General features: G+C 44.1%; 1 protein-coding gene across 1 annotated transcript in view; it reads left to right on the forward strand.

The window, feature by feature from the left end:
• The window catches only part of crybg1a (crystallin beta-gamma domain containing 1a), a gene marked incomplete at its 5' end in the record, with an annotated part of 42,379 nt that overhangs the window by 12,683 nt on the left and 2,498 nt on the right, over nucleotides 1-27,198 (forward strand). Inside the window, 20 exons of the mRNA XM_079752292.1 lie at nucleotides 119-260; nucleotides 4,280-5,667; nucleotides 6,654-7,588; nucleotides 7,827-16,825; nucleotides 17,418-17,459; nucleotides 17,551-17,669; nucleotides 17,884-18,061; nucleotides 18,519-18,658; nucleotides 19,285-19,411; nucleotides 19,792-19,827; nucleotides 20,752-20,945; nucleotides 21,335-21,461; nucleotides 21,817-21,962; nucleotides 22,945-23,071; nucleotides 23,316-23,345; nucleotides 23,563-23,675; nucleotides 24,027-24,159; nucleotides 24,675-24,814; nucleotides 25,169-25,292; nucleotides 25,817-25,975. Of these exons, the coding sequence (XP_079608418.1) occupies nucleotides 119-260; nucleotides 4,280-5,667; nucleotides 6,654-7,588; nucleotides 7,827-16,825; nucleotides 17,418-17,459; nucleotides 17,551-17,669; nucleotides 17,884-18,061; nucleotides 18,519-18,658; nucleotides 19,285-19,411; nucleotides 19,792-19,827; nucleotides 20,752-20,945; nucleotides 21,335-21,461; nucleotides 21,817-21,962; nucleotides 22,945-23,071; nucleotides 23,316-23,345; nucleotides 23,563-23,675; nucleotides 24,027-24,159; nucleotides 24,675-24,814; nucleotides 25,169-25,292; nucleotides 25,817-25,975 (13,399 nt within the window). The remainder of the gene's footprint in view (nucleotides 1-118; nucleotides 261-4,279; nucleotides 5,668-6,653; nucleotides 7,589-7,826; nucleotides 16,826-17,417; nucleotides 17,460-17,550; nucleotides 17,670-17,883; nucleotides 18,062-18,518; nucleotides 18,659-19,284; nucleotides 19,412-19,791; nucleotides 19,828-20,751; nucleotides 20,946-21,334; nucleotides 21,462-21,816; nucleotides 21,963-22,944; nucleotides 23,072-23,315; nucleotides 23,346-23,562; nucleotides 23,676-24,026; nucleotides 24,160-24,674; nucleotides 24,815-25,168; nucleotides 25,293-25,816; nucleotides 25,976-27,198) is intronic.

Genomic DNA, 27,198 nt, shown 5'->3' on the forward strand with positions numbered 1-27,198 from the left:
CAGTCATTTGTGGGCATAACAAAGTGTCTTTTTAAAGCAAAAACTCCCCCACAATCTCTTTTCCTTCCTCTCTCTGTCCCGCTCTCTCTCTTCCTCTTTCCCTGCCTATCTCACGCAGGAACTTTGACCAGATGAGCGTGACTACAGAATGCAGCTACCAGACAGAGTCGGACTGGGGCCATAACAGCGAGTCGGCGTCAGTGATGAGCTTCGACATGGCTCAACCCAACAGCCCCTCCTCGCCTTCCAAACACTACAAGGTACGGCTACGAGCCACGGCCCCCCCGCACCGTAGACTATGACCGTACGGCTGTACGCAATGCTAATGTTGGGGTCAGATTCCTGGCGTTTTCTCTGATTGTAATAGTATTAGGTTGCTGACAAAGTCTTGGGAGGACTTTTGTACCATTCTCTTGTGTCACTGAGGCTAACATTTAAACCATTGCAAGTTGGCATGGAATGTGTTGACCAGGGGTTGTTGTCTACAGCTGTTGTTCAAATATGTCAGGAATTGTAAAGCTCAGAGACTGAAGTGATCCAATCGGAGCATTATTCCATTGCAGATGTGGCAATGTAAAATTGAATTGGACAATTACATTGATAAAATGATCACTATGGAAATAAGTGTAACTCATGGTCTAGTAGACATAAACTACAGGAAGTCTGTGTTGCTGTGTTTAAAGCACTCAAACTGTCTCTGTTTATGCACCTTGTCGTGTATGTTGCTTCTGTCTTCCTTGACACTTCCTCTGTAGGTCAAACTCTGATGCGCAGATGCGTGTAGGAATCCTTTGTTTTTTTATGAATGCTGTCTGTGATACAGCATGATGTTTCTCATAATGCTTGTCAAGCGAATTGAGTTCTTTACTTCATGGGAAATATTCTAACCTGTAACTCAAAGCTGTTCAGGCTAGAAACATCAAGTTGCACATTACAAAAGAATCAACAAACATGTCCACCGACTTCCTCAGTTGTTATCGGACTACTTTTGTTTTCTGATTTCTATACAAATCTTCAGGTGTAGCGCAGGCGTAGTTGTAACGGGAACATATGTGTGTGGAAGAGAAGTAAGTGAATGTATACTGATTTTTTATGATTTGCAACGTGATGCTGTTTCTCAGCGGCTCTAAGTTACAGGTCAAATTAATAATAATAATGATAATAATGGATTGAATTTATATTGCGCTTTTCTAGACACTCAAAGACGCTTAACTGTGAAAGGGGGGACCTCACTAACCACCACCAGTGTGTAGCACCCACTTGGGTGATGCACGGCAGCCAACACTCACCACACACCAGCTTGAGGAGGAGAGTGAGGGAATTAATTAGTCAGCCAATTATACGGGAGGATGATTAGGGGGCCAGATTGAATCAGACTGGTTCGGCCAGGAAACCGGGGAAACCCCTACTCTTTGCGATAAGTGCCCTGGGATCTTTTATGACCTCAGTGAGTCAGGACCTCGGTTTTACGTCTCCTCTGAAGGACGGAAATTTTATTTTACAGCTGTTACCACCTTTCCCAGCTAGCATAATAAATAAAGCATACAAAGGTTAAACATTAACATTATGTCCAGGAATAAGCTCAATAGTTGGACCTTTGCACTTACAGCATTTAGTTGTAGCAAACTTACTTAGACATCCACATCAACAATAACCAATGGACTCTCTTGAACTAACGGTATGTTCCTGTTACGTTTCACATTGCAATGACCGCCTCCATTTTGGAAGCAGAGGAGCATTGGAATTTTTATTATAGTTAGTTAGTTAGTTAATTATTCTTCTAGAAGTAATGGTTTTTTTTGGTCATTGTTTAGTTAATAATTTATAATGATTTGTCATAATCGTGAGACATTGTTGTGTTTCTTATGTGAGACGTGACGAAACTACGTTTTCGTTAGCCTAAATTAAACTTTATATTCACGTTGGATTTTAGGAGTCCTCTCAATATGACAGAGTACCAACAAACAAATCCCATTATGCATTCTGTTGTACAAGCCCTATTTGGTAAATACGACCCGAGGCCTTGTTTTTTGTGTTACTTATGTTACTCTGTCACAAAAAAAACAAGACGAAACAAGGGCAGAACAGGGTGGGAAGGGGAGGTGTGTCGGAGGGGTTGGGGATTAAGGGGGCGGGGTGGGTATGCAGTTATGCTCTGTTTAGAAATGAACTGGAAAGCCCAGGCACGCACTGTGTGTGTGTGTTGTTTACTGACTGAATACCCACCGTAGGTACAGTCAGACAAACATTTTACTATCAAAACAGGAAGATCCCGCCCAGTTTTCAAGACTGCTTTGGATATAAATATTAAAAACGGTATAAGCTCTTTGTTTAAGAAAGTATCCTTTTGCCATCACCCTTTTTTCAAATCCAACAGGATACGACACAAACCTAACAATCTATAATCCTCCGCAGTACTGTAATCAATACACACCTACACACATTTCTGCGATAAGTCTACTGAGACCAGCTGGTTGCCAGGTGATTCATACGGTATAGGAGCTGAATGGCCGCATTGACGCCTGTTTTACTTTTAGCGTCAGGCAGGGTGCGGCCATTGTGCCCGGGTCCATCCACACCCTCACATTATCACCGGGTCGTCAAGTCATGTGTCTGACATGCGCTCCCGTGAGGTGTTCTCTCACATCCGCGCTGCAAATGCAAATGGCCCCATGCCCTGGAGGGACGGGGTCCACCTAACACCAGACCCAGACTTTACAGGGAACAGATCCCAGACAAACACGACCTGCTGGCTTCCAGACCCTGCTCAGTGGGCGTTCTGTGGGAGAGAGGACTGTGGTCTTTTACTTGTTGTGGAATATGGGATTCAAGAGTTGGACACTGGCTCCCTTTTTTTTTATCAACCGGTCTTGACATTATCTGATTCTAAAGGCTGTGATTAGATAACTATTAACCTACCTCTCCTGCTGTCGGATTTCCGTTTGTATTTATTTATTTATTAACCTATGTTGCCGGTAAAGAGGACGTTTGGATCTACTGTAGTTCTCAGACGGGTTTGGATCAGATTATAATTAGATTCCGGAGAGCTGACATGGTATGTTATTTCTGTGTTTTTCATATTTGCAATAGTGCGTGCGTCTCGTTCAAACGTGTGCCGGCTAGACTGTACAGACCGCCAGGTCTTCTCTGTTTCAACAAAGAATTGGATTTCTTACTTTCAACTATTCTATAAGATTTGGGGGGATTATCATTGTGGATTATCATCCTTCTCTATGTGAGATTGTAAATCTCCTGGTTTAATTGTGAAATGCTAAAAACTTTGACTTTGAAAAAGTCAATATTTGAAAAGAATATCAACATTGTAAACGGTGAGCTCAAGTTTCAGCCGTTCTGAAAGTAGAAGTACAGGCACCTGCTCAAACCTTATTATCATATTGCTATGTAAAAAGCTGTAATACATTTACATATACATTTACATTTATCATTCAGCAGACACTTTGATCCAGAAGACTGAATACCTGAGACTGAGAACATTAAAATCATACTCTCAAATATGGGAATAACTACAACAAAAATTGAGTGTGCAACACAAGCAAGTTAAAAAAACAACGACAACAGGGTTGATTGCGTCACAAAACGCACCACAAAAAATGTATTGTTGTTGGTACTTAAGTGCTTAACAATTACATCTTGGAGATACAGAGGTTGTACATGTCCACAAAAAGCATTTTATTTGGAGGATGTGGAGGACTACTGCAGATCCTTGGTAGGTCGTTCCACTCTCAAGGTTCTGCCCATCAGAAGACCGGGTTCCATGCAGTGAAGGCAGCACCAGGCACAGTTTAACACTCGACAGGAGAAACGGATCAGAGATGTGCTGGGGCTGGGTGCAGGTCTGGAGTCCACCAGCATCGAGGGTTTGAAGTTGATGCTAGCAAATGCAGGGAGAAGCATGTGTGTGGCGTGACATGGGCTAGTTAGGTTCAACACCAGCCACGCTGCAGTGTTCCGCATCCTGTGCAGGTGTGGAGCTGCGAACACTGTAACTCAACTCCACCCCCTTCGCTCCAATTATTCATCTTTTACCTTCCTTCATACTTGTTTTGGGTCTTTCTTTCAAGAAGTTACAAAAAATTACTATGGCCGCAAGTAATGCGATCACCTTATTCTCACAAAGAATATCGATCAATCCATTGTGTTCCGCTTTCTGTTTGAGCAGGACCAGAATCAAACAGCACTGCCAGTCTGACCAGTGGTCGTCTGAATAGCAGCAGCGTGTTCTCTAACCCCTGCCGCGCCGCTGTCTTCCTTCTTGCAGAATCCAGACGATAAGAAGGGGGTGCTTGACCGCATCAGCAACTTCTTCAACCACCGCAGGAAGAAGAGCCAGAGCAAGCAGCCTGGCGACGGCGAGAGCACCCCGACCTCCCCGACGTCCCCGCGCTCCCCGCAGAGCCCCCTGCAGGAGGACTGGCTGAAGACGCCCACCCCGTCCCGGCGGGACGACGAAGTCTCCGGGCAGAAACTGGCGTGGAAGCGGCGTCTGGCCCAGCTCTCCCTGGACCTCGCCGGCAGCCGGTCCACTCTGGCGTTCGACGAAGACGGGGGAGGGCTCCCGTTTGCCGACAGTGACAGCAGCGGCCAAGGCAGCGTGAGGGAGGTGCACGTGTGCCGGGTGAGCAGCAGCAGCGTCGAGGGGCAGGGATCCGGGGACGCCACCCCCATCCCCGGGGCCCATGCCTCGTTCCTGGACGCGGGGTCGGGCGACGAACCCGGCTTGGTGGACTCGGTGGTGCAGGAGGTGAGCAAGAGGCTGCAGCTCCAACTGGAGGAGGAGGCGGCCGACCTGAAGGATGGGAAGCGGTCCGAGCGGACACACTCAAAGTCTGTCCGGGTCCGGGTGAGCTCCAAGATGTCCGAGCCGGTCAAGTCCCACAACCTCACCTCTATAAGTGTCTCGTCCCTAAAGTCTCTTAAAGTGAAATTGGACGATCCCGGTGCGTCCCTGAAGGAAGTTACCTCCCCTCGCCTCCCTCTTACCTCGTCCGGCTCAGACTTGGAGAGCGTCGGCTCCAGATCCACCAGCGTCCTCTGTTGGCTAAACGGAACGGCCACCGCTGAGCGGCATGAGTCCACCCGGGGGGAACACGAGCAGGGGGGCACCTCTCCGGCGCTGCTGCACAAAGCCATACGGGTGGAGGCACACCTGGCCGACGAGGAGGAGGAAGAAGGGGCGGGGGAGAGGGAGGAGGCCCTCAGAGCCGACTCCCCTCCTTTGATCGCCGTGCACGCCACTGTGGTTCCCGTCGAGGAGCAGTGGCCTGGAGGCCCCGACACGACCGACCGCCCCCCTCCCTCGGAGATCGCAGAGCTCTCTGGCATGTTGCCAGAGTCCAAGGTTTCCAAGGCAGCCGCGGAGACCGGGGAGGCCAGAACAAAAGCAAGCCCAGAGCGGCCGGAGAGCCCCCGCGGCGGACCAGACCCCGGGAAGAGCTCCGCGAGGAGGAGCGAGGAGCCCCCACGCGTCACTCGCAGGACGGTCAACCTGTCCGAGAAGGCGTTCGCCAAGAAGGTGTTCGTGACCCAGGACGGTTCTGAAGCGGACGAGCCTGAGCCGGGGCCGGAGCCAGCGGGGAAAGGCCCGGAGAGGGAAAATCACAGCCAGGCTTCAACTCAGAGTGTCGTCGAAGCAACCAAGCTGAAACGGTGAGTTAAAAGAACTTTGTTTTGCTTCTGTTTAACATTGTTTTTCTGCAGGGAACCTAACCTGAGAGAAAAGAGCAAGAGAGAGAGAGAAACCGAGAGAGGGAGAAACAGAGAGAGGGAGAAAATGATCCTCATGTAACCTGATATTTAAGTTCCCATACCCTTTTATGTTCATAGGGAACAATACATGTTCGCTGCTCGGCTTAAACTCTGCCACTGAAAAATGGATGAATTCACATTAGACCACATTTTACTTTAAACCATCAAGCACAAACACTAATTCACTGAGATGTATTCAGCATAGATAAACCTTGGAAAACCTTGGTACAAATGATTAAAGGAGCACTATTAATAAATGAATAACTGGTCATGCGCTGATATTTATGTTATAACATTGTACTATTCCAGTGTTTACCCATTGTGTCTGATTTGTCTTAATTTACCTTAGTCAGCCATAAGAGAACTTGAATTGTGACTTCTACCGAGAGGCTATTTGTCTATTATTTGTCTAAATGTACACCTTTCTACACCTGTCTACACATAGAGGACATAGTGCACAAACAGTGAGATAACTATTCTAAACAAAAAAATGTATAGATTTGCAGCCACAGTCAAATGCAGGATTTGGTAATTTACTTTGTTAGAAAGATAAATTAAAATGCAATACTAGATGCATACAGTTACCGAATGCATGAACATGATAAACAGTTCAAATCACATCATTATATACAAGATTAAATCTTGAGACAAGTACCCGAAAAACAATACCTTTATATTATTGTCAGTTTTCATGTTTAAACGTCCTCGTTTTGCAGCCCTTGTGTACGTGTCAGACTGTCAAAATAATGATTCCCTGGTTCATATTCATCTCAAGATGAGCCTGTGTCCTCATTTCACTTCAGAGTCCACTGCAGACTGGGCAGTGAAGTCAAGTTATAAATGCTTAATGATTCCTTATCGCTGTCTCTTTCTTTTTTTCTTTTTAGACAAACAAGACTGGAAAGCACCAACCAAGAACCTGATGCTGCCACAGCAACCAGCACTAATAAAGAAACCTCACCGACCTCTGACATGTCCATAAACAAATCAAGGGGACAAACTGGAGGGGACAAGGGGCCCGCCAAGTCATCCGCCCTCAGAGGAGGCGCCAAGGCGGAGAAGGAGAGCAGGCCATCCGTCACATCTGGTGGCCCTGGCATGGCGGAAACGGCGGGAGCCAGGGCTAAAAAGGGAAAGACGTCCGCAGAGGACGCTTCTGGAGAAACACCACTCCGAGACGAGACCACCACTATGCAGTCAATCAAGCGCAAAGACAGTCCGGTGCATGTAGCCACAACTGGCATTAAATCTAGAATCCCCAAGAAGACAACATCCGAGAGCGAACCAAAGTCTCCAGTAACACCGGACAAAACCGCTGCACCAGACATCTCAGTGTCTGTGGTCAGTCCCACGACACACAAGTCAAAAGAACTGCTGGTTAAACATAAAGCAGTCACTAGTAAGGTTAAAAGGCCAAGTTTGGAGGATAGCAAATCGGCCAAAGCTCAGGCAACGGACGTTTCGCCGACAAAAGCACTGTCAACGCTCACAAAGCACAGCAAAGAAAGGAAGGCCGAGGACGAAAGCTTGGCGAAACTGGTTAATGGCCTAGAGAAAATCCACGAGCAGAGGACTATTGTGAAGGCCCAACCCACTGACAAAGACACCACAGGTGGTAAAAAGCCGGGCCAGCTGCAGGTGGAGGCTGTACCATCAAAGAGCCGGCTGCCAATTACTACGCCTGCAAAGCAGAGGAGTGACGGAATGACCAGCAACACCAAAAACACAACGAGTAGTGTTGCTGAAGCAGAATCTGGGAGCAAAAATAAGCTGGTGATCACTGGAGGGACACAAACTCAGGACCACAGAAGTCCTGAAAAAGGTAGGGAAAGACCCTTGTTTGCTCCACTATATGTTGTTCCTATATTATATAATTGAATCTTTCCGGTCCACTATTTTTAGATGCACATTTACTTCGACATAAAATACTTGAGTCTTTTTATGTTATTTTTGTTGAAAATTGTATTACTTTAAATGATTTATATTACTTCCACTCTTCTGCTTATTGTTTTGTGAAGCTGTGTGTAATAGCTAAAAGGTAATGTTTTTTTTTTTAACAGAAACAAAGATGGCTACCCTCCTGCCTGAGCAACTCTCCAAAAATAAAAGAATGGTGGGGAAGACTGACGCTGAGACACACATATCTACCACGCCATCCAAGAAAACTCCCTCATTTAAGCTCAAAAAACCAAATCTAGACCCATCTAACACTATCAATGACAGCACTAAAAGCACACAGAGTGATTCAACCGAGCCCTCGAGTCCTTCGAGCAAGCTTCCAATGGCACGGCAGAAGATACAAGGTCACATTTCCAAGACAAAAAAAGGGGGTTCCTCTACCGATTCTTTGACAGAAAGGACAGAACGTCTATCTCCTACAAAGACAAATCATCAACCGTTCAAGCTCATTGAGGATGTTGTCAGTGAGGTACAAGACCAGAAGAAGGATGGCACAAATGGTGATGCATTACTACCATCTCAGTCTGATTCAGAGGCAGCCCCTACAGATGATATGTCCACCACTAGCTCTTCACGGGACACAAAAGGAAAGTCACAACTTATTGCCGGCCTTTCAGCAGGCAGTGAAGCTGAGACCGACAGAACTACAGACAAAGGGCGGGGCGTAGGCCATGCCTCAGTAGTTAATGTAAGCAGCCATACAGAAGAACAATCTACCATTGTTACAACAACACTAAAGGATTATGCTGTTCTCACCACAAGCCCTCAGGTACAAGCAACGATATCCCTGGCCCCGGTAACTGAAAAGGTGCCCTGTATTGAAGATGTAGATCCGATAAGAGATCAAAAACCAGATGAGCAAGTGGATGACGCCCCTACTTATAGCCAGGAAGAGGATTGTGAAGCAAAGATGTTAACAAAAATTCAACCTAAAAAACGATCACATATAAAAGAGAGTATACCTAACCAGGTTGAGAAAAGTGTATTACAACCGGAATGCCATGAAGCCAAAGGAAATTACAAAGCCACACCAGAGACAATAATAGAAACAAAACAGGATGACAGCCATTCTGGACTTCCTGCTGTGTCAGCTAAGGGCAAAATATCTTCCAATAATGGTGCAAATAATATACTTACCAAACCAGTAGTAACCTATATTGACACTAAGACCAATGAGGATAGTGTTGCAGCCAATGATTCGCTCACAGCCAAAGGTCAGGCTATGCATAACCTAGTTTCACAAAGTGAGGCGACAAATAAAAGTAATGGGCCTTCTCAACTGTCTTTAGATGACCAACAGGGTGATGGAATAAAATCTAATTTAATGTCAACCCAAGAACAACCAACCATCCCATCTATCGGGCTTCAAGCAAAAACCGTCACATCTTCTGACATACCAAACACAGACACAGTGCTTCAAAAGGATAGAATGCCTATGACAACGGTTGAATTGACAGTGGTGAAGGCTATAGACAGAACGTCAATAGCTAGCCAGACTACGATTGTTCAGAGATCCACTGAAATAGCAGACAATCATTTGGATAAAGAGATGCTTTCTGACTCACAGCTTTTGCATCAGGAGCATGCAACATTACAGAAAGACTCAAAGCAAAATGACAAGATGAATGAGAGCTCAGAGAAAGGGGACCAAAAGGCCAGTCACAGGGAACATGATGCCTTGGCGGTGGAAACTCGAACAGAGAAACTGACAACAATATCAAAGAAAATCCTTGATGTCATTCCAAAGGCAGCTTCTGATTCAGAGCAGAAAGCCCAGACTGTCAACTCGGTCACTGCAGAGCAGAAACATGACGTTGATGACCATGTTGAAAAATTGTGTTTAATGGCTACAACTGCCATGAGCAGTGAGATTAATTCCACACAAGTCTGCATCAAAGATAATGTGAAGAGTGACGAAAGAAACACAGTGCAAGAAGACCAGCAGGTGACATCATCCACAATACAGACTAGGCAGGAATCAATGCCTGTTTTTAACGATGAAGTCCGAATCCCAGCGACACAGAGCTCAGAACGCCCAAAACCAGATTCCATGACATTAAATGAAGGTAAAAGCAAGCCCAAAAGCAAAGACAGCCAGGTAACACTAGATACAACTATAATTAACTCAACAGAAATGTCAGCTTTCAGTACTGATATTTGCAAGGAGGATTGTCAAAAAGAGCACAGACAGGAGAAAATAAACACAGAAAACAGGGACAAATGTAGTTTATCCGTTGAAAATATTGACTTTGGGTCAAGCATGAATAATGCTCTCGATTTTAAGAAAGATCTTTCAATAACAACTGAAAAGCTGAATAAAAATGAGAGAAAGGACGATGAAGATGCCTTTTCAAATGAAAGTTCTGATTCAAAGATGCAATCAACACAAACTTTGAAAGTGAAGACTACTGATACTCAAGAAAATACCCAAATCATTCTTAAACTGGAATCCAACAAAGACACTACAGCTAAAACAGAACACAAAGCTAATGAAGTTTCAACAGAGACACCAGTCTTAGTAATGGACTCAGAAACAAGAGCTGTGAATGCCGCAAAAACACAGGAGTCGTCAACAGTCAGTTCAGGGCTTGAGGCCTCATCGAAGGACACAGATTCTAAAGTTAGTCATAAGAAGGACCACATAGTTATTGAACATCCGGATCTAGAGATTCAAAAAACAGTTTCTAAAGTTAGTCCTAAGCAGGACATTGAGACCATCATTGTTCAAAGTCGAGATCAGAAGATTCCAAAACAAGAGACCGCCCCAGATTCCCTGCTGAACGCAACCCCAAAAATGACAACTATCGGCACTGATGTTCTAAAGGAAGACTTTGGAAAAATCAATGCAGAACTCCAGGACAAAGGAACTTCATCCTCTGAAAACAAAGAATTTGTATCAAGCACTAAAAAAGAATTGATTGCCCTCAAGAAAGACGTTTTAATTATAACTGAAAAATGTAATGAAAACGAGAGAAAGGGAAATTACAATATATTGTCAAAGGAAAGGTCAGAATCACAGATGGAATCAACACACACATTGAAAGTGATGCGTGCTGACGCTCAAGAAGAATCCAAGGCCTTTACCAAACGGGAATCTAACCAGTTTGAAGACACTAGAGATAAAAAACAACACAAAGCTAATGCAGTTTTAACAAAGACTCCAGCCTTAGAGATGGACTCATCACAAGAAAGGAAAGCCATGATCACTGATGCTCAAGAAGCAGCAAAAACACAGAGGCCATCAACAGTCATTTTGGGGCATGAGACCTCGGCAAAGGACACAGACTCTGAAGTTAGTCCAAAGCAGGACCTCAAGGAACTCGCTGTTATTGAATGTGAAGATGAGAGCGTTCCAAAACCAGTGAAGAGCCCAGATTCCCTGGTTATCTCAACACAGAAAATGACAGATATCAGCACAGATGCTCCAAAGGAGGATTCCAAGAAAGATTTAGTAAAGGAGAAGATGGACACAGATATCAAGGACAGAATGAGTACATTCTCTGAAACTATTGCCATTGTGTCAAGCACAATCCAGGAGCCGGGGGCCTTTAAGACAGACAAAACAGACGAAACCCAGAACAAAGCTAACAAAGTTTTAATGGAGACACTCAACTCAGTGGTGGACTCATCACAAAAAACACAAACTGTGGACACTGATATTCAGAAGGATGTAGTTGCTGAATCAACAGACATTTTGAGGGTTGAGACCTCAATGAAAGACACAGATTCTACATTTTTTCAAAGGCAGGACACCATTATTGTTGAAGGCCAAGGTCAGAAGATCCAAAATTCGGAAAAGATCCCGGATTCCATTGTGAACGCATCCCAGAAAATGACAGTTACCAGCACAGATGTTCCAATGGAGGATTATAAAACGGATTCAGCACACGAGAAGATAAACATAGAAAGCCAGGATAAATTAAGTTTAACCTCAGCAAAGATCACAGATTCTAAAGTTAGTCCAAAACAGGACCTCAAAGAGCCTGCTCTTATTGAATGTGAAGATGAGAGCGTTCCAGAACCATTGAAGACCCCAGACTCCCTGGTTATCTCAACACAAAAAATGACAGATATCAGCATTGATGTTCCAAAGGAGGACAGTAAGAAGGATTTAGGGCAGGAGAAAGTGGACGCAGAAATCAAGGACAGAATGAGTACATTCTCTGAAACTCTTGCCATTGGGTCAAGCACAATCAAGGACTCGGGGGCCTTGAAGACAGACACAACAGTTGAAACACAGGACAAAGCTTTCAAAGTTTTAATGGAGACACCAATCTCAGTGGTGGATTCATCACAAAAAACACAAACTGTGGACACTGATACTCAGAAAGATGTATTTGCTGAATCATCAACAGACATTTTGAGGGTTGAGACCTCAATGAAAGACACAGATTCCAAATTAAGTCCAAAGAAGGAGACCATTATTGTTGAAGGCCAAGATCAGAAGATCCAAAAATCTGAAATCAGCACAGATGTTCCAAAGGAGGATGATACAAAGGATTCAGCACACAAGAAGACAAACACAGAACGCCAGATTAAATGTAGTTTATCCTCTGAGGAACCTATGTCCTTCAAGAAAGAGGATTCATTGACAACTGAAAAGCTCTGTAAAAATGAGAGAAAAGGAGATGACATTGTCCTTTCAAAGGAGAGCTCACAAAAATCAACAGACACATTGAAAGTGACGACCACTGAAATCAAGACCTTTACTCACGAGGAAACCAAGTCACCAGTCTTGGAGATGGATTCAACGCAAACAACTAAAGCCGTAAACACTGACTCTCGGAAGGATGCATTTGTAAAAGAAGCAGGGAAAACTTCTGAGTCATCAACAGACATTTTAAGGATGGCGACCTCTGCAACGGACCCAGATTCCAATGTAAGTCCTAAGCAGGAAGCCATGATTACTCAAGAACAGGAAGGCACAGAACATGGAGCAAGTAAGAGGCCCGTCCTTGAACAAATTGTCACTGTGGGTGATTCAAAACCTTTTTCAAAGGAAAGCTTAGATTCACAAATGAAGTCACCAAGCGCATCAAAAGTGGGAGTTGCTGGCACTCATGAAGAACCTCAGACCTTCACTCAACCGGAATCCAAACCAACACCAATACAACATGAACAGTTGAAAGACACTACAGATAAACCAAGCACCGCTAAGGAAGTATTAACCAAGACACCAGTATTAGTGATGGAATCATCACAAGAAACAAAAACCTTGAACAATAACGTCACAGTGAAGGACTCAATATCTAAAGATAGTCCTAAGCAGGACATTGAGACCATTGTTATTCAAGGTCAAGGTCAGAAGATTCCTAAACCAGAGACAGCCCCAGATTCCCTGGCAAATGAAAAACAAGGAAGTAAAGTTATCAGCTCTGATGTTCTAAAGGGGGATTGTGAAAAAACTGTAACACAGGATGAGATAAACACAGAAAACATGGACAAATGTAGTATATCCACTGACAATGTTAAGATTGTGTCAACCTCTAAACAGGAAGAGGATTTCAAAAAGGGTGGAAAGCTGAAGGAGTCTTCAATAGACAGTTTGAGGGTTGAGAACACAGCAAAGGACATCGATTCTAAGGTTAGTCCGAAGAAGGAACCCATAATTATTCAAGAACAGGAGGGCACAAACCAGGGAGCAAGTAAGAGGCCTGTCCTTGAACAAATTGTCACTGTTGGTGATTCAACCCCTTTTTCAAAGGTAAGCCTAGATTCACAGATGCAGTCCCCACACACATCGAAAGCGACAGCTACTGGCACTCAAGAAGAACCTCTGACCTTCACTAAACCAGAATCCAAACCAAAAGCAATTGAAAATGAACAGTTGAAGGACACTACAGATAAACCATGCACAGCTAAGGAAGTATTAACCGAGACACCAGTCTTAGTGGTGGAATCGTCACAAGCAACAAAAACCTTGAACACTGAGGCCACAGTCAAGGACTCAATATCTAAAGAAAGTCCTAAGCAGGACATTAAGACCATCATTATTCAAGGTCAGAAGATTCCTGAACCTGAGACAGCCCCAGATGCACTGGTAAATGCAAAGGAAGAAAGTAGAGCTATCAGCACTGATGTTCTAAAGGGGGATTGTGATAAAAATCGAAGACAGGAGAAAATAAACACAGATTCACAGATGAAGTCACCAATTTTGAGGGCTGAGAACACAGCAAAGGACACAAATTCTAAAGTTAGTCTGAAGAAGGAAGCTCAGTCCTTTCAACAGTTGAAAGACACTGATAAAATAAGCAACTCTAAGAAAGTTTTAACCGAGAAACCAGTCTTAGTGATGGAATCGTTACAAGAAACAAAAGCCTTGAACACTGAGGTTGCAGTAAAGGATTCAATTCCATCTAAAGATCGTCCTAAGCCGGAGATCGAGACCATTGTTACTCAAAGTCAAGGTCATGAGATTCCTAAACCAGAGGAACCCTCTGCTGAAGCCAATTATCCAAAGTCTGACTCAAGTCTGGAAAGAGAAACTGTTTTAGAAAACAGTCTTGTGGAGGAGAGGAAAGGCACAGAAGCTGTCGGTGAACAAACGGTCACTATAGTTGATTCAAAACCCCAGCTATTTCCAGAGGAATGCTCTGAGTCACATACGAAGACGACACACGCATCCAAAGCGACTCAAGAAGAAACGAAGACCCTCACTAACCAGGTATCCGAAACAATTTCAATCAAACAGGAAAAGCTGCCATGCACTACAGATAAAACACCAAATAAAGCTGACAAAGTTTCAGAGAAAACACCAGTCTCTAAAATTGATTTAAAACCAAAACCAAAAGCCATGAGCACTGAGGCTAAGGAGGATGGATTTGGAAATGGAGCTAGGAAAACCGATGAGTCATCAACAGACATTTTGGGGGTTGAGACCTCAGCAAAGGATAAAGATCATAAAGTTATTCCTCAGCATGACCCCATAATTATGGAACATCAAGATCAGAAGAATATAAAACCAGTGGAACCCTTTGGTCCATCAACAGAATCCAAATACTCAAATTCAGACTTCAGGCTGGGAACAGAAACAATAATAGAAAACACTCTGGTGGAGGAGAGGAAGGGCAAAGAAAAGGGAGATAACAGAAATCCTGTCATTGAAAAAACGGTCAACATAGTTAATTCAAAACCCAAGCTTCTTTCAGAGGAAGGCTCAGAGTCACAGGTGAAGTCGACACACACATCGAAAGTGACCACTGCTGACACTAAGACCCTCACTAAACAGGAACCTAAAACAATTCCATTAAAACATGAAAAGCTGAAAGACACTACAGAGAAAACTCCAAACAAAGCTGACATAGTCTTAACGGAAACCACAGTCTTTGATAAGGTTTCTATACAAAAACCAAAAGCCATGAACACTGATGGTCAAAAGGATGGATTTGCCATGGGAGAAGTGCAAACTGGTAAGTCATCAACAGCCAACATGGTGGTGGATATCTTAGTAAGGGATAAAGATCCTAAAGTTATTCCTAAGCAGGACCCCATAATTACAACAAAACCCCATAATGAACCCCAAGATAAGAAGAATATAAAACTTGTGGAACCCCCTGGTCTATCAATAGAAGCCAAATACGCAAAGTCGGACTTTAGACTGGGAACAGAAACATTAGTAGAAAACAGGCGTGTGGAGGAGAGGAAAGGCAAAGTACAGGGAGATAATAGGAAACCTGTCCTTGAACAAACGGGGCCTACTGTTGATTTAAAACCACAACCCACATTCACCTCCAACGCAGTTGCACAGAATCAAAAAGACCAAGTTAAAGAGAAAAGAGATCAGTTGAAGAATCCAAATAAGATGAGCGCAGAAGCACAAAATCAAAAGACTGTTATTTCTACCAAAGCCACGGGAGTGAAGGACAAAGACATCCAACTAAAACACAATGCTGCCTCAAAGAACAGCATCAAACCACAGGCAGAACCTACACATGAATCAAAAGCCCTAAAAGCTCAGAGCTTGGTGAGAAGCGACACAGATATAGGGAAAACGAATGAGTCATCAACACAGGCCAATGCCGCACTGCCACTCAGCCACACAGACACGCCCTCCAACTGGTTAGATGTAGAACCAGGACCCAAACTTGACAATGAGGGAGAACACGACAGACGGCCAGACACAGAGCCTTTTGATGATTTCATCAGGAGTATCAAGGAGGGAAGTATTCCTTTCTCGCATCCTCAGAAGAGGAAGCTTAAATATATCAGAGGTTTGTCTCCACCGTTTGCTCTACCGGTCATCAAGGAAGACCGTATGGAGAGAGTGCTCGACCCGGCCCAGTTCACATTTGGCCTGAGGAAACAAACACCAGACTACAGGGACCTGTCGCCGGCTCGGGTTATAAAGCAGAAATCAGAAGAAAGGGATGTGAAGAATCCACCAAAACGTGCAGAAAGAGAAGAGAGCTTTATTTTCAAAGCCATGAAGTGTTCGAGTGCTCTTGACTGGGAGAAAGCACTGCCTGAGGAGAAGGACAAGGGGCAGATGAAAAAGGAGAGGAAGAGTGACGGCACCAGAGATCAGCGAGATGAGAGGAGCAAAGAAGAGCCTGGAAAGGTTCAGTCTAGATTAGAAAGTATCCTCTCCAGCCTGATGAGCGCCCCCAAGACCACCAGAAAAGTCAGGGAGGAAGTCACCGCCACAAATAGCACAGCTGCATCTGGCCAAGGAGACAGCATTCTTTCCACGGGAAAACAGGGGATTGTTTCTTTAGCTCTGTCTGGCGAGGAGCCAGGGGGTTCAGGCGCGAAAGGCAGAGATACAGGCTTGCCCGCTGTGGGTGTTGGAAAAGGTGCAGCCAGTGACTCACTCGCCAACCCTACCTCTCCTCCCTCCCTTCCGTCCTTCTCTGAGATTAAGCTGTCGGATCATTTGGAGAAATATCTGGAAACCAACAAAAGGACCTCGGAGACCCCGCAAGGATCCCAACAGGCTAGTCATCCCACAGGAAAGGCCAAAGCTACAGCTACAGGCACTGTTATGGACGTGGCTCAGAGTGCTAACGTGGACAAGGGACTAAAGGGCACTGCAGGACTAACACCTAAAAAAAAACAGTTCCAGAACATCCCTATAAATAGAGCCGCTGCTGTCAAACCTAAGGTGAGAATCTTAATATTTTGGCAATTCAACTTTTATTTCTGACTTTACTTAGTTTGAGTTTAGTCGGTTTTAGATGCTGATTATTGTTCATGTGTAGGATGGTAAATGTATGATAACTGTGTGCATAGAGGGAATGGCTTTCCTAGGCGTGCTCACTACCAACAATTGAGTCATTCTTGTAGGTGAATGGGTTTTGACGTGTTAGAGGCTGTAAAGTTGTCCTCACCTGTAGAACATTGGAGATATTACCTTGCCAGTCCCCTATCAACAGAACTGATTGCTTGTTTTAGAAGACACTAACATTCCAAGCTTACCTGCGTTACAAACTCTTGCATGTGAAGACAGATGAAAAAATCATGTTGCTAGCCCTAGAAATCCCAACTTCCCTAAGTATAGATTAGATCTAGACACATTAAAATAAAGCATGCCTGTGCAAAAGGCTTTTTCATGTTTGCCTGTCGGAAATCTAATCTGTACCACGTTGTTAGCCCTAATGTTGTGAACATTCTTGTTTTTAAGTAGAACAAAAACAAATATTAAAACCAAGAACTCCAGCTGAAGCTAATTTAAATGTTCCCTGTTTACGTTTTAGAAACCTTTTGAAGCACGAGGGTTCCACAAAAGACCCGGAAAGGTAGGAATCCAATGGCTTTTTCATTCACCAATAGTGATACTCAATATATTGTTGTTGTATATTATATCAATATCAATGCTTCCTGGTTCAGATTGTCATCCATGAGCTTGAGGAGTTCGGAGGGCAGGCCTACGAGCTCCTCTGTGACCAGGAGGACGCCACCGCCATGGCCCTGTCGCCCATCATCTCCGTCAAAGTTACACGAGGATGGTAGGAAGTGCCACCATGTTTTCTGTAGTTTCACATTCCTGCTGCGTGGTTTCGAAGTGGAAAGTTACCTGCATGATCTATAGTCAAACATCCGGATTAGCTCTGTGTACAACCAAAATAATGAATGAAATTCAATGCAGGTTTGAGCAGGCCCTTTGGCAAAATGTGCTTTGAAGACAGCGTTCCATTTCCTGCCTATCTTTGTTTTAAAAAGCTGGATGCTGTATGAAAAGCCTGGGTTCCTGGGCCGCACCATTGCTCTGGAGGAAGGCCCCACAGATCACCTAGTGAACATGTGGACCGAGGAGGAAACCCCCATGCCGCTCGATCCCGGGGGCCAACCCATTCCGACTGCTCCCATGGTGATAGGATCTATTCGCCTGGTTGTTAGGGTGAGTGCATGTCCATGCTTTTTTTCGTTCACGTAGTTTCTGTCTACTTTCCCCTGGGCCACTAAAGGTTCTGCAATTGTTGTAGTCTTTTTTGTGATGTAGAAATAATAACAATTAATTGAGGGCATTAAGGGACTTATTAAGTGCAATAAGGACATTTGTCCGAAGAAAGAGAAACGATATATCGCTGTCGGTACAGTATTGAGGTTCATAGAACCAAGTGCTAAGCACTAACAATTAATGGTTAACCCATTCCCCGTATACAACAAAGAGAGCTAGGATAAGACGCTACACAATGATAATTACTATTTTTAAGTGTAAGGATGTACAACATGCAATAATTGTGTAGACATTTTTTTTCCTTTAAAGCTAAGTTATTAAAAGATATTTAAATATGATCCTAAAGTATCATTAACGAAGCCACATTTCAAAAAGCATTTCCGTCCCTATTTGACAGGACTACAGCATACCCCGCATCGACATGTTCGCCGAGGTCAACGGGATGGGCCTGATGACGTCCTTCTGCGACGACACTGTAGAGCTGGGCTCCTTCGGCAGACCGCCCACCACAGGCTCCATCAAGGTCCAGTCCGGGGTGTAAGTTCTCCTGAAACAGCACCACTGATATTGATAGAAGGGACCAGGGAGTGAGCGTCTGGGGATAAACCCAATGCGGGTTCACCTTCAAACATTGAATACTGTGTTGTAGTCAATAGAGAGAGGTTATGCTAATTACAGTGTGAATGGATAAGCTAAAGTAAAAAGTCATTAAGAATACATATTTTTATTCTGTTTATTCTGTCTGCAATATTCAAAAGAAGTATCGAAAAAGTGTGAAAGCCAGCTAGCAGGATTTTTCCTTACACCAGTACGACATTCAAAATGCAGGCTTGTGCCAGGGAGAGCCACAGAATGTGAACTGCTATTCTGTTTTGCCTCTGTGTTACTTGGTTTATGGCTTTCTCCTGGTGCGAAGAGCCAGAGTAATTAGCACCTTCCTTCGTTTTCTAGAGGCAGATTTTTTTTTTACAGCTCTCTGGTAGGGTTTCGGAATAATTAATAAATACACACACACACACACACACACACACACACACACACACACACACACACACACACACACACACATATATTCTAACAGAACAAATATAATATACCAAGATAATTCATTATGGTCAATAATGTTGCTTAAAACTGGGTGTTTTCTCTTACCCATCCAACAGGTGGTTGGTGTACAGTGACATCGGCTTCGAAGGCATGGTTGCGGTGCTGGAGCCTGGGGAGTATGCCTGTCCACAGGTCTGGGGCTTCGACCAGCCCTTCATCGGCTCTATGAGGGCCCTGCGCATGGTAACACAAAAAACACCACTATGTTAGGTTACACAATGTATTACATCCACCACATACAGTACATACATACATACATACATACATACATACATACATACATACATACATACATGCATGCATGCATGCATGCATGCATACATACATACATACATACATACATACATACATACATACATACATACATACACCTAATACATCATGTATTAACAAATACATGATAAGCACAGAACCAAATGAAACAACAGAAATAATACATATGAGTAAATTAAGAATTGAACGTTTTTTCTTTTGCAATTTTTGAGGCCGTAATGAGGACTGTACTACATGTAAATGTTTTATTATTATTGTTGACTCACAAATCATGTTATTGTTTCTCACAGGGCCCGATAAAGGTGGAACACCCCAAGGAAGTCAAGGTCAGTTTGAAAAAAGTACAAATGTGAAGTAGTGATGTAGATACTTATACTAATGACGATACTAATATCTAATGAGGTCTCAACAATTCAAATGAAACCAAATTTGCAACACACAGTACAGGGTCCAGTAGTAGCCCAAGGGAAAGTAGTCCTTGTATCTAAATAGATTTTAAAATATAAACATAATTGACAATGAGTTGATTTGCAACATAAAGAGCTTTTGATTTCATAATCATTGCTCATCTATTGCGTCACACTGAACCCAGTTATGAGTGTCAACTGCTGCGGGATCTAGTTATGCCTTCAGGCTAAACGATTAGGTGGAAACATGACGCACTGTCAAGATTACCTTTCCAGAGGCTTTGGTTACATTTGGGCATTTGTTAAGAAATATAAGAAATAGCGATATCAAGAAATAGATAGTAATAATCGTAGTTAAGTCACTTTTAATGACAGATGCTGAAAGAAAGAGAAGCTGTCATTATATTCCTAACTGTGATCTTATCCATATGACCAACTAGTTAATATTGCTTGTATAAATAATTTGAATGTAGCTTGTTCAATGGCATTTTCTTAAGTGCATGCAGGCATTGCCTGCTGAGACAGCTGCTCTCTGAAATCTATTTGGAGTTTGGGGACTAGCTCATGTACTACATTGAACTGACAGAAAGGTGGGAAATACTTCCATTAAGGTTGTGCCCTGTAACTGGCACTTAAAAAGCCATTAAGAATGGCTGGCGTTCTACCCAAGGTCAACCCCTTAGGCAAACACACTTCTCTCCCTCACACACACTCATACACAAAAATGCATATCTGTATGCACGCAAGAACTTACACACAAACAAGCAAACACACGCACACTGTCTCAGGTAATGTAGCATACTTTTAGGGCCCCTTCGTTAACACGCTCTGGTCCCTGTTCAGGCCCTGGTCTTTGAGAAGCCTGGATTCGAGGGGGGATGCCTGGAGCTGGACAGAGAGGCGTACGACCTGCTAGCAGGAGACGCAGAGCCGGAGGAGCAAAAACCAGAGGAGGGAGAACCAAAGGAGGGCGATGGAGACGGGGGAGAGAGGAGGGCCCTGTCTTCGGTGGGCTCCCTGAAGATCCTGGCTGGCCTGTGAGTGCTTTTGTATTGGTAAAGTCAATGCCCTACAAGTATTTGCTTATTGCTGAATTCCTATGAGAGGATGTCATGACCACAAATGATATGGGTGGAACGTAAAAAAAAGAACAAATAAACAAATCTAATCTTAATTAATTCTTTAATACATTCATCAATACATTACCCTCCTGTTTTCAAAATACATTACCCTCTGTCCCAAATTAAAAATACAATTATTTCACTGTATAAATAGTTTAAATATTGTCCTAACATGACTCTCCTTGGCATCACAATGGCGGTTTCAAACTCTTCATACTAATACTGGTAGAGGTGTGTATTTAGTGTTCTGTAGACTGCATTCTGCCCTAAACCTGAAGCTCCTCCGGTGGTTCCCTCCCTCCCAGGTGGGTGGGCTATGACGAGGCAGACCTGGAGGGCCGCCAGTACATCCTGGAGGAGGGCGAGTACCCTCATGTCAGTGACTGGGGCGGGTCGGAGGACGGCCTGCTCTCCCTGAGGCCCATCGTCACTGTAAGACAACGTCCTGGAGATGAACCTCATGGAGTATTTATCAAAGAGTTCAGTTAATCCAATACACTGTCAGACACAGATTAGCTCTGAGCAATAAAAGATGAAAGACAAGGCAGGCTTATCTACATAGGAGGAACAGAGGAGTTACAATAAAAGAGTTATGGTACTAGTGTAAATAGTAGTAAAGTAATTAAGTGAATATGGTTGAGTTTATCAGCCTTTCTTTGCTTAGCAGTTGATAAATCACAGGATATTTTGAGTGATTTGCATTTGCTTTTTTCTGATAGAAAAGAGCACAAGTTGGTTTGCCGATCCCCTGACTAGCGTCATTTTCTGACTCTTTTCGTTTCTTCAGGACTTCCTGTCACCGCACATCAAACTATGCAGTGAAATGGACTTCGGGGAACGTGGGGTCAAAGTAGACCTGCTGGACCCCGTCATCGCCATGGAAAGCACAAACTTTGGTACTAAGACCCAGTCCATCAACGTGCTGGGAGGAGTGTAAGTTATGATCCGTCTGAAGTCCCAAATGTAGTCCCAAAGGGTGGTTAACAACCAGTGATGTGGTCGCAGGCGACATCAACACGGCGATATCATGTTTTACCTGTGATCATAAGGGCAAAGTTCTCATGCCAACGTCTACCTTATGCGCAGGTTTATAGACATGCCTTTGTCTTTGATTTTGGCCATGTGTGTGTCCAAGTTGCGTCTTTACAGCCAGCCCACAAACGCAAATATGCAGAGTGCCACACCCTGTCTTCAGGTACACATGAACAAACGGTGCGACAAAAGTCTTGTAATCTACACACAGTGATTTCAACAAAATATTTCTTAGTGCAAGGATTTCTTTTATGTAAAAAGGCATCAAAAGTCACCCGGCCCCAGTGGGTTTCACTGGCTTACACCGCTAGACCTCCGGGCAAAGAATGGTGCAGACTTACTAATACAGGAGGCTGTTTCCACTGTAAGGGTGGGAACCAGTTTTAACATTTATTTGCAAATGAACTTTCTAGGATTGTGGGCATTTTAGACAGGCCAGCCAGTCAGCTTTGAAAACTGCAATCTATTACGTAAAAAACTTATTTCACCATTTTAGTTTTAGACCATCGTTCCACCATCCTCGAATCACTGCTGTGTACACAAAAAAATCCAACCTTTAAACAAGATGCAAACTCTCTGAGTTCTGTTTAACATTTTAATCGTGTACGTTTACACACAAGTTTGTAATTAAATCACACTTTTGGCAAAAAGTGTGATTCTTCTACACCTCCTTGATTATGTGTCCTTGTGTGTGTGTCTGTGTGTGTGTGTGGATGTGTGTGTGTATACATGTCTGCGTGCATGTGTGCGCGTCTTTATGTGTTTGTGTGTGTGCGTGTGTGCGTGTGCGTGTGTGTGTGTGTGTGTGTGTGTGCGTGCGTCTGTGCATATATGTGTGTGTGTATGTGTGCATGCGTGCATATGTGTGTGTGTGTCCCGGCAGGTGGGTGGCCTTTGAGAAGGCAGCCTTCAGCGGGGAGGTGTATGTGCTGGAGAAAGGCCTGTATGGAAGCCATGAGGACTGGGGAGCACAGGCCTTCAGGATCGGGTCCATACAGCCCGCTTTCCAGGTAGGAAGACTCTATGGGAATGATGTAGAGGCTGTTAACAGTTTAGTGTCTCAGGGGTACGTCCCTCCTAGCCCATGGGGTCCTGGGTTCAATCCCCGCATTAGACGGTGGGAGGTTGTAATCATTGCACTCGACTCATTAGTGCTGTATTAATAAGTAAAGTGTCGCTAATTCATTACATATTAAATTGATTGAGTATTCATATCATTCAATATTTTTAATGGTTTGCGTCTCGCTATTTCAGAACGACTTTTCAGTAGCGAGCAAGTTCAAGGTGAGTTTTGCTCAACCAATTGGGTGATTGATTCCTAGAAATTGTAAACATCTTTCATTTCCTGTGGATGCCAAGTTTTCCTGATCCATCCCAATATTGTTTGTACATCTGTGCTTTTGTGTGTGTGTGTGTGTGTGTGTGTGTGTGTGTGTGTTTGTGTGTACGCGTGTGTGTGTGTGTGTGTGTGTGTTTGTGTGGGTGTGTATGTGTGTTACAGGTGCATCTCTATTCAGAGGAGGACTTTCAGGGAAGGGAAGTGGTCTTAGAAGACAGTGTGGGGGCCTTGGACGAAGACTTCATACCAAGATCCTGTAGGGTGAAGGCTGGCAGGTAAAATAAACTGCTTGCTTTGCTTCAAACACACTCAATTGAGGACGATTTATTTTAAATTCGTGATGAAAAAAGACATCATTACTATTATGAAGTACTATCAATTTGAGTTTTGTCCCCTTTTGATTACATTTACGTTGAAATAAGCAATAAGCATATTGGTTAGAATAAAGAGTTACAACTCTCTATCGCTGTCGCTACAGTAATGATGTTTATAGAAACCAGGGCAGAGCACTAACAATTGCTAGGTTAACTCATTCCCTGTTTTGATTGTCTCTGTTTGTGTGCATGTGTGTGTGCATGCGTTTGCGTGTGTGTGTCTGTGTGCGTGCGTGTGTGTGTCTTCATCAGTTGGGTAGCCTACGAGGGAGCCGAGTTCTCCGAGGACATGTATGTTCTGGAGGAGGGGGAGTACCCGAGTCCCGAGGCTATGGGCTACCTGGCCAGGGACACCACCATCCGCTCCATGCAGATCACGGGACATGTGAGTGCTTCTGGGTCTTCTGTGTTTGTGTGTGCATGTGTGTGTGTGTGTGTGTGGGGGGGGGGCTTAAAGGTTAAGGGAACAAATCGATTTCACATCGATTTGAAAACATTCAAATTTGACAAATAAATCCCATAGGGCTGAGAGCAAGGACAGGGGACATGTAATCCGCTCAAATTCGAACACTATGAAGTTTAAAAATGTTGTTCTGTCCTGAGGGTTCTATGAAGGAAAAATAAATACATTGAATTTGTATCACGTTGGTTCAATATTGCTTTGAGATGCATTTTCTGTTGTACCAATGCTTATAAGCCTGCAAGTCCCAGAATGCCTTGCGGTTGCAATGGAAAGAAGACATGAATAGGAGGAGTGAACGTGAAGGAATGACAGTGATAAGCGCATGTTTCATTGAGTGAGCGAGTGAACTGTCACACGTATGGAATGTCCGATCACCCTTTGGTCGTCCCGTTCCTCATCGTCCTCCTCTTCGTCCGCCTCCCTGTCTGTCTGTCCAGGAGTTATCCCTGCCCTCGGTCACTCTGTTCAGCAAGCTGGGCTGTAGGGGTCGCCGGGTCGCCCTGACCAGCGGCGTGGTCAACCTGCGGCAGATGGGCCTGGATTCACTCATGCGCTCCGTAGCGGTGGGCGGAGGAATGTACGTAACGGCTGATTTCAATGTTTTAGCATATGTTTTTATTCAAATGTTTCGATTGTTTTGAACTCTAGTACTCAATGTTGTAATGGGTCTTTTAGCATTAAGAAAAGCGGTACATTAATACATTATTATTATTCTATTATTATTATTGACTTTACAATGACTCTACATATTTTGATGGTTGACCTTCAGGACATAAAATGCCACTCGAACCGTTCAGCATTTGCTCTGCTTTCAATTTAACCATTATAAATATGCGTCATACACGCGCACAAATATGTACATGCCTTGTCGTTTTGAATGTGACTGGAATCCAAACGTGGAGGAGCGTGATGGTCATGGTGCTCTCCACAGGTGGGTGTTGTACGAGGGGGGGAACTACCGCGGCCGGCAGATCCTGGTGCAGCCCAATGAGATCGGGGACTGGCGCGGCTTCAGTGGCTGGAAGCAAGTGGGGTCTCTGCGGCCGTTACTTCAGGTAACTATCAAACCGGGGCTGCTGTTTGGTTTTTGAACCCCGCATTAACCACTGGGCATGGAATAGACCAGCCTGGTAGTAGTAACGTCTTTTATAGTTTGTTGACTCCAGATGTTACGTTTTTGTTTATTTATGTAAACAAGAGGTCAGTTTAATTGTATGTCCATTTTTCTGAATAATGTAATGCTTTATAAATTACATGAACAACAAAAGAAATTGCATCACTGCCCAGTATTGTCTGTTGAGAGACAGGAATAATAGCAAGTACCATAAAAAGGATATTGCTTCGTAACTCGAATGACCTAGGCCGACTGAAGTAAATGTGTTGCATATACAGAACCTTTGCACTACGGGCTTATATACAGAATTCCATCCCCTCCATGGGTTCATGTCCCCTCCCAGTCCCAAGGCTCTTCGAACAAGCCTCAGCAGGCTGTGTGTGGGTCAAGCCAGTGCTATCGCTAGCCCGCTGTGGCTGACTCTGATGGTGTGCTGCTGTCTGTGTGTGTGGTCCCACCCACCAGAGGCAGCTGTACTTCCGCCTGCGGAGCCGGGAGTCGGGCTGCGTGGTGACGCTGACGGGCAGCCTGGACGACATCCAGCTGATGAGGCTGCAGGCGCTGGAGGAGGGCGGCGGCGCCGAGCAGCTCTGGCTCTACCAGCACGGCCAGCTCACCTGCAAGGTCACTCACCTTCACACTCACCTTCACACTCACCTTCACACTCACCTTCACACTCACCATCAACCTCACCTTCACACTCACCTTCACGCTCACCTTCACACTCACCTTCACGCTCACCTTCACGCTCACCTTCACGCTCACCTTCACACTCACCTTCACACTCACCTTCACACTCACCTTCACACTCACCTTCACACTCACCTTCACACTCACCTTCACACTCACCTTCACACTCACCTTCACACTCACCTTCACGCTCACCTTCACACTCACCTTCACACTCACCATCAACCTCACCTTCACACTCACCTTCACACTCACAGGCCTCGGTGGAGCCTCGCCGGAGGGGACGCTGTTTCTGTTGTACAATCGCTCTGCTCTGCGAGATGATCGACATTTGAAATTGATAGTAGTAAACAAAAATGTAAAATATAACAATATTTAAAGATATAATATGTCATTTTTGGACACCAGATGGCTCTTCATCCGCTAGATGACTCTTCATCTCTTTATTATTATAAAAGAAATTAGTCGAGTGCTAATCTAAATCGACCCATCGCTAAAAGAATGATTTCCAATAGCTTAACTTGCTTTCGAATTTGCGTCACCAATCTAGTCAGAAATACAAACTGAAACCACTGACTGGGATTTGATGGAGAAACAGCAGGTGCAAGGCTATTGTTATGTACCTATTCATGTAAATCAAGGGGTTTATATGTGGCTTGGTTCTAGCTACCACTGTGTGTGTGTGTGTGTGTGTGTGCGTGTGCGTGCGTGTGTGTGTGTGTTTGAGTGATTAATGAGGTTAAGAAAATATTAGCTGGCAGTAGGAAGTTGTAGACAAACAGAAAGTGTTAATGGGTTGTTAATGAATATGGAGGGGATATTGACGCCATGACTTGTATTATTTAATTGACTACCATTAAAGCAATAAAGAATTACGTGCAATGTGAAAGGGCACTAACATAAAAGATATGACCATGGAAGGAATCGTGTCAGTTGACACTTTGCTACTAGATGCTGTCGTTGACAAAAAAATATTTTCGCAATACCTACTGGTACCTTACACAAAATAGGCCTGTGCAGGCCACCGTAGTCGTTGGGAGGGGAGGGGGAGTTCAGCTGGTTGCAATCTGCCACCTCACCGTTAGATGCTACTACATTCTACACACTTTAATATTACTAAAATATGATCTCCCGTGTAGCAGGTAGTTCTACTATAT

Source organism: Pollachius pollachius (genome assembly GCF_949987615.1).
Source record: "Pollachius pollachius genome assembly, chromosome: 15".
In the NCBI taxonomy this organism is placed as follows: Eukaryota; Metazoa; Chordata; class Actinopteri; order Gadiformes; family Gadidae; genus Pollachius; species Pollachius pollachius.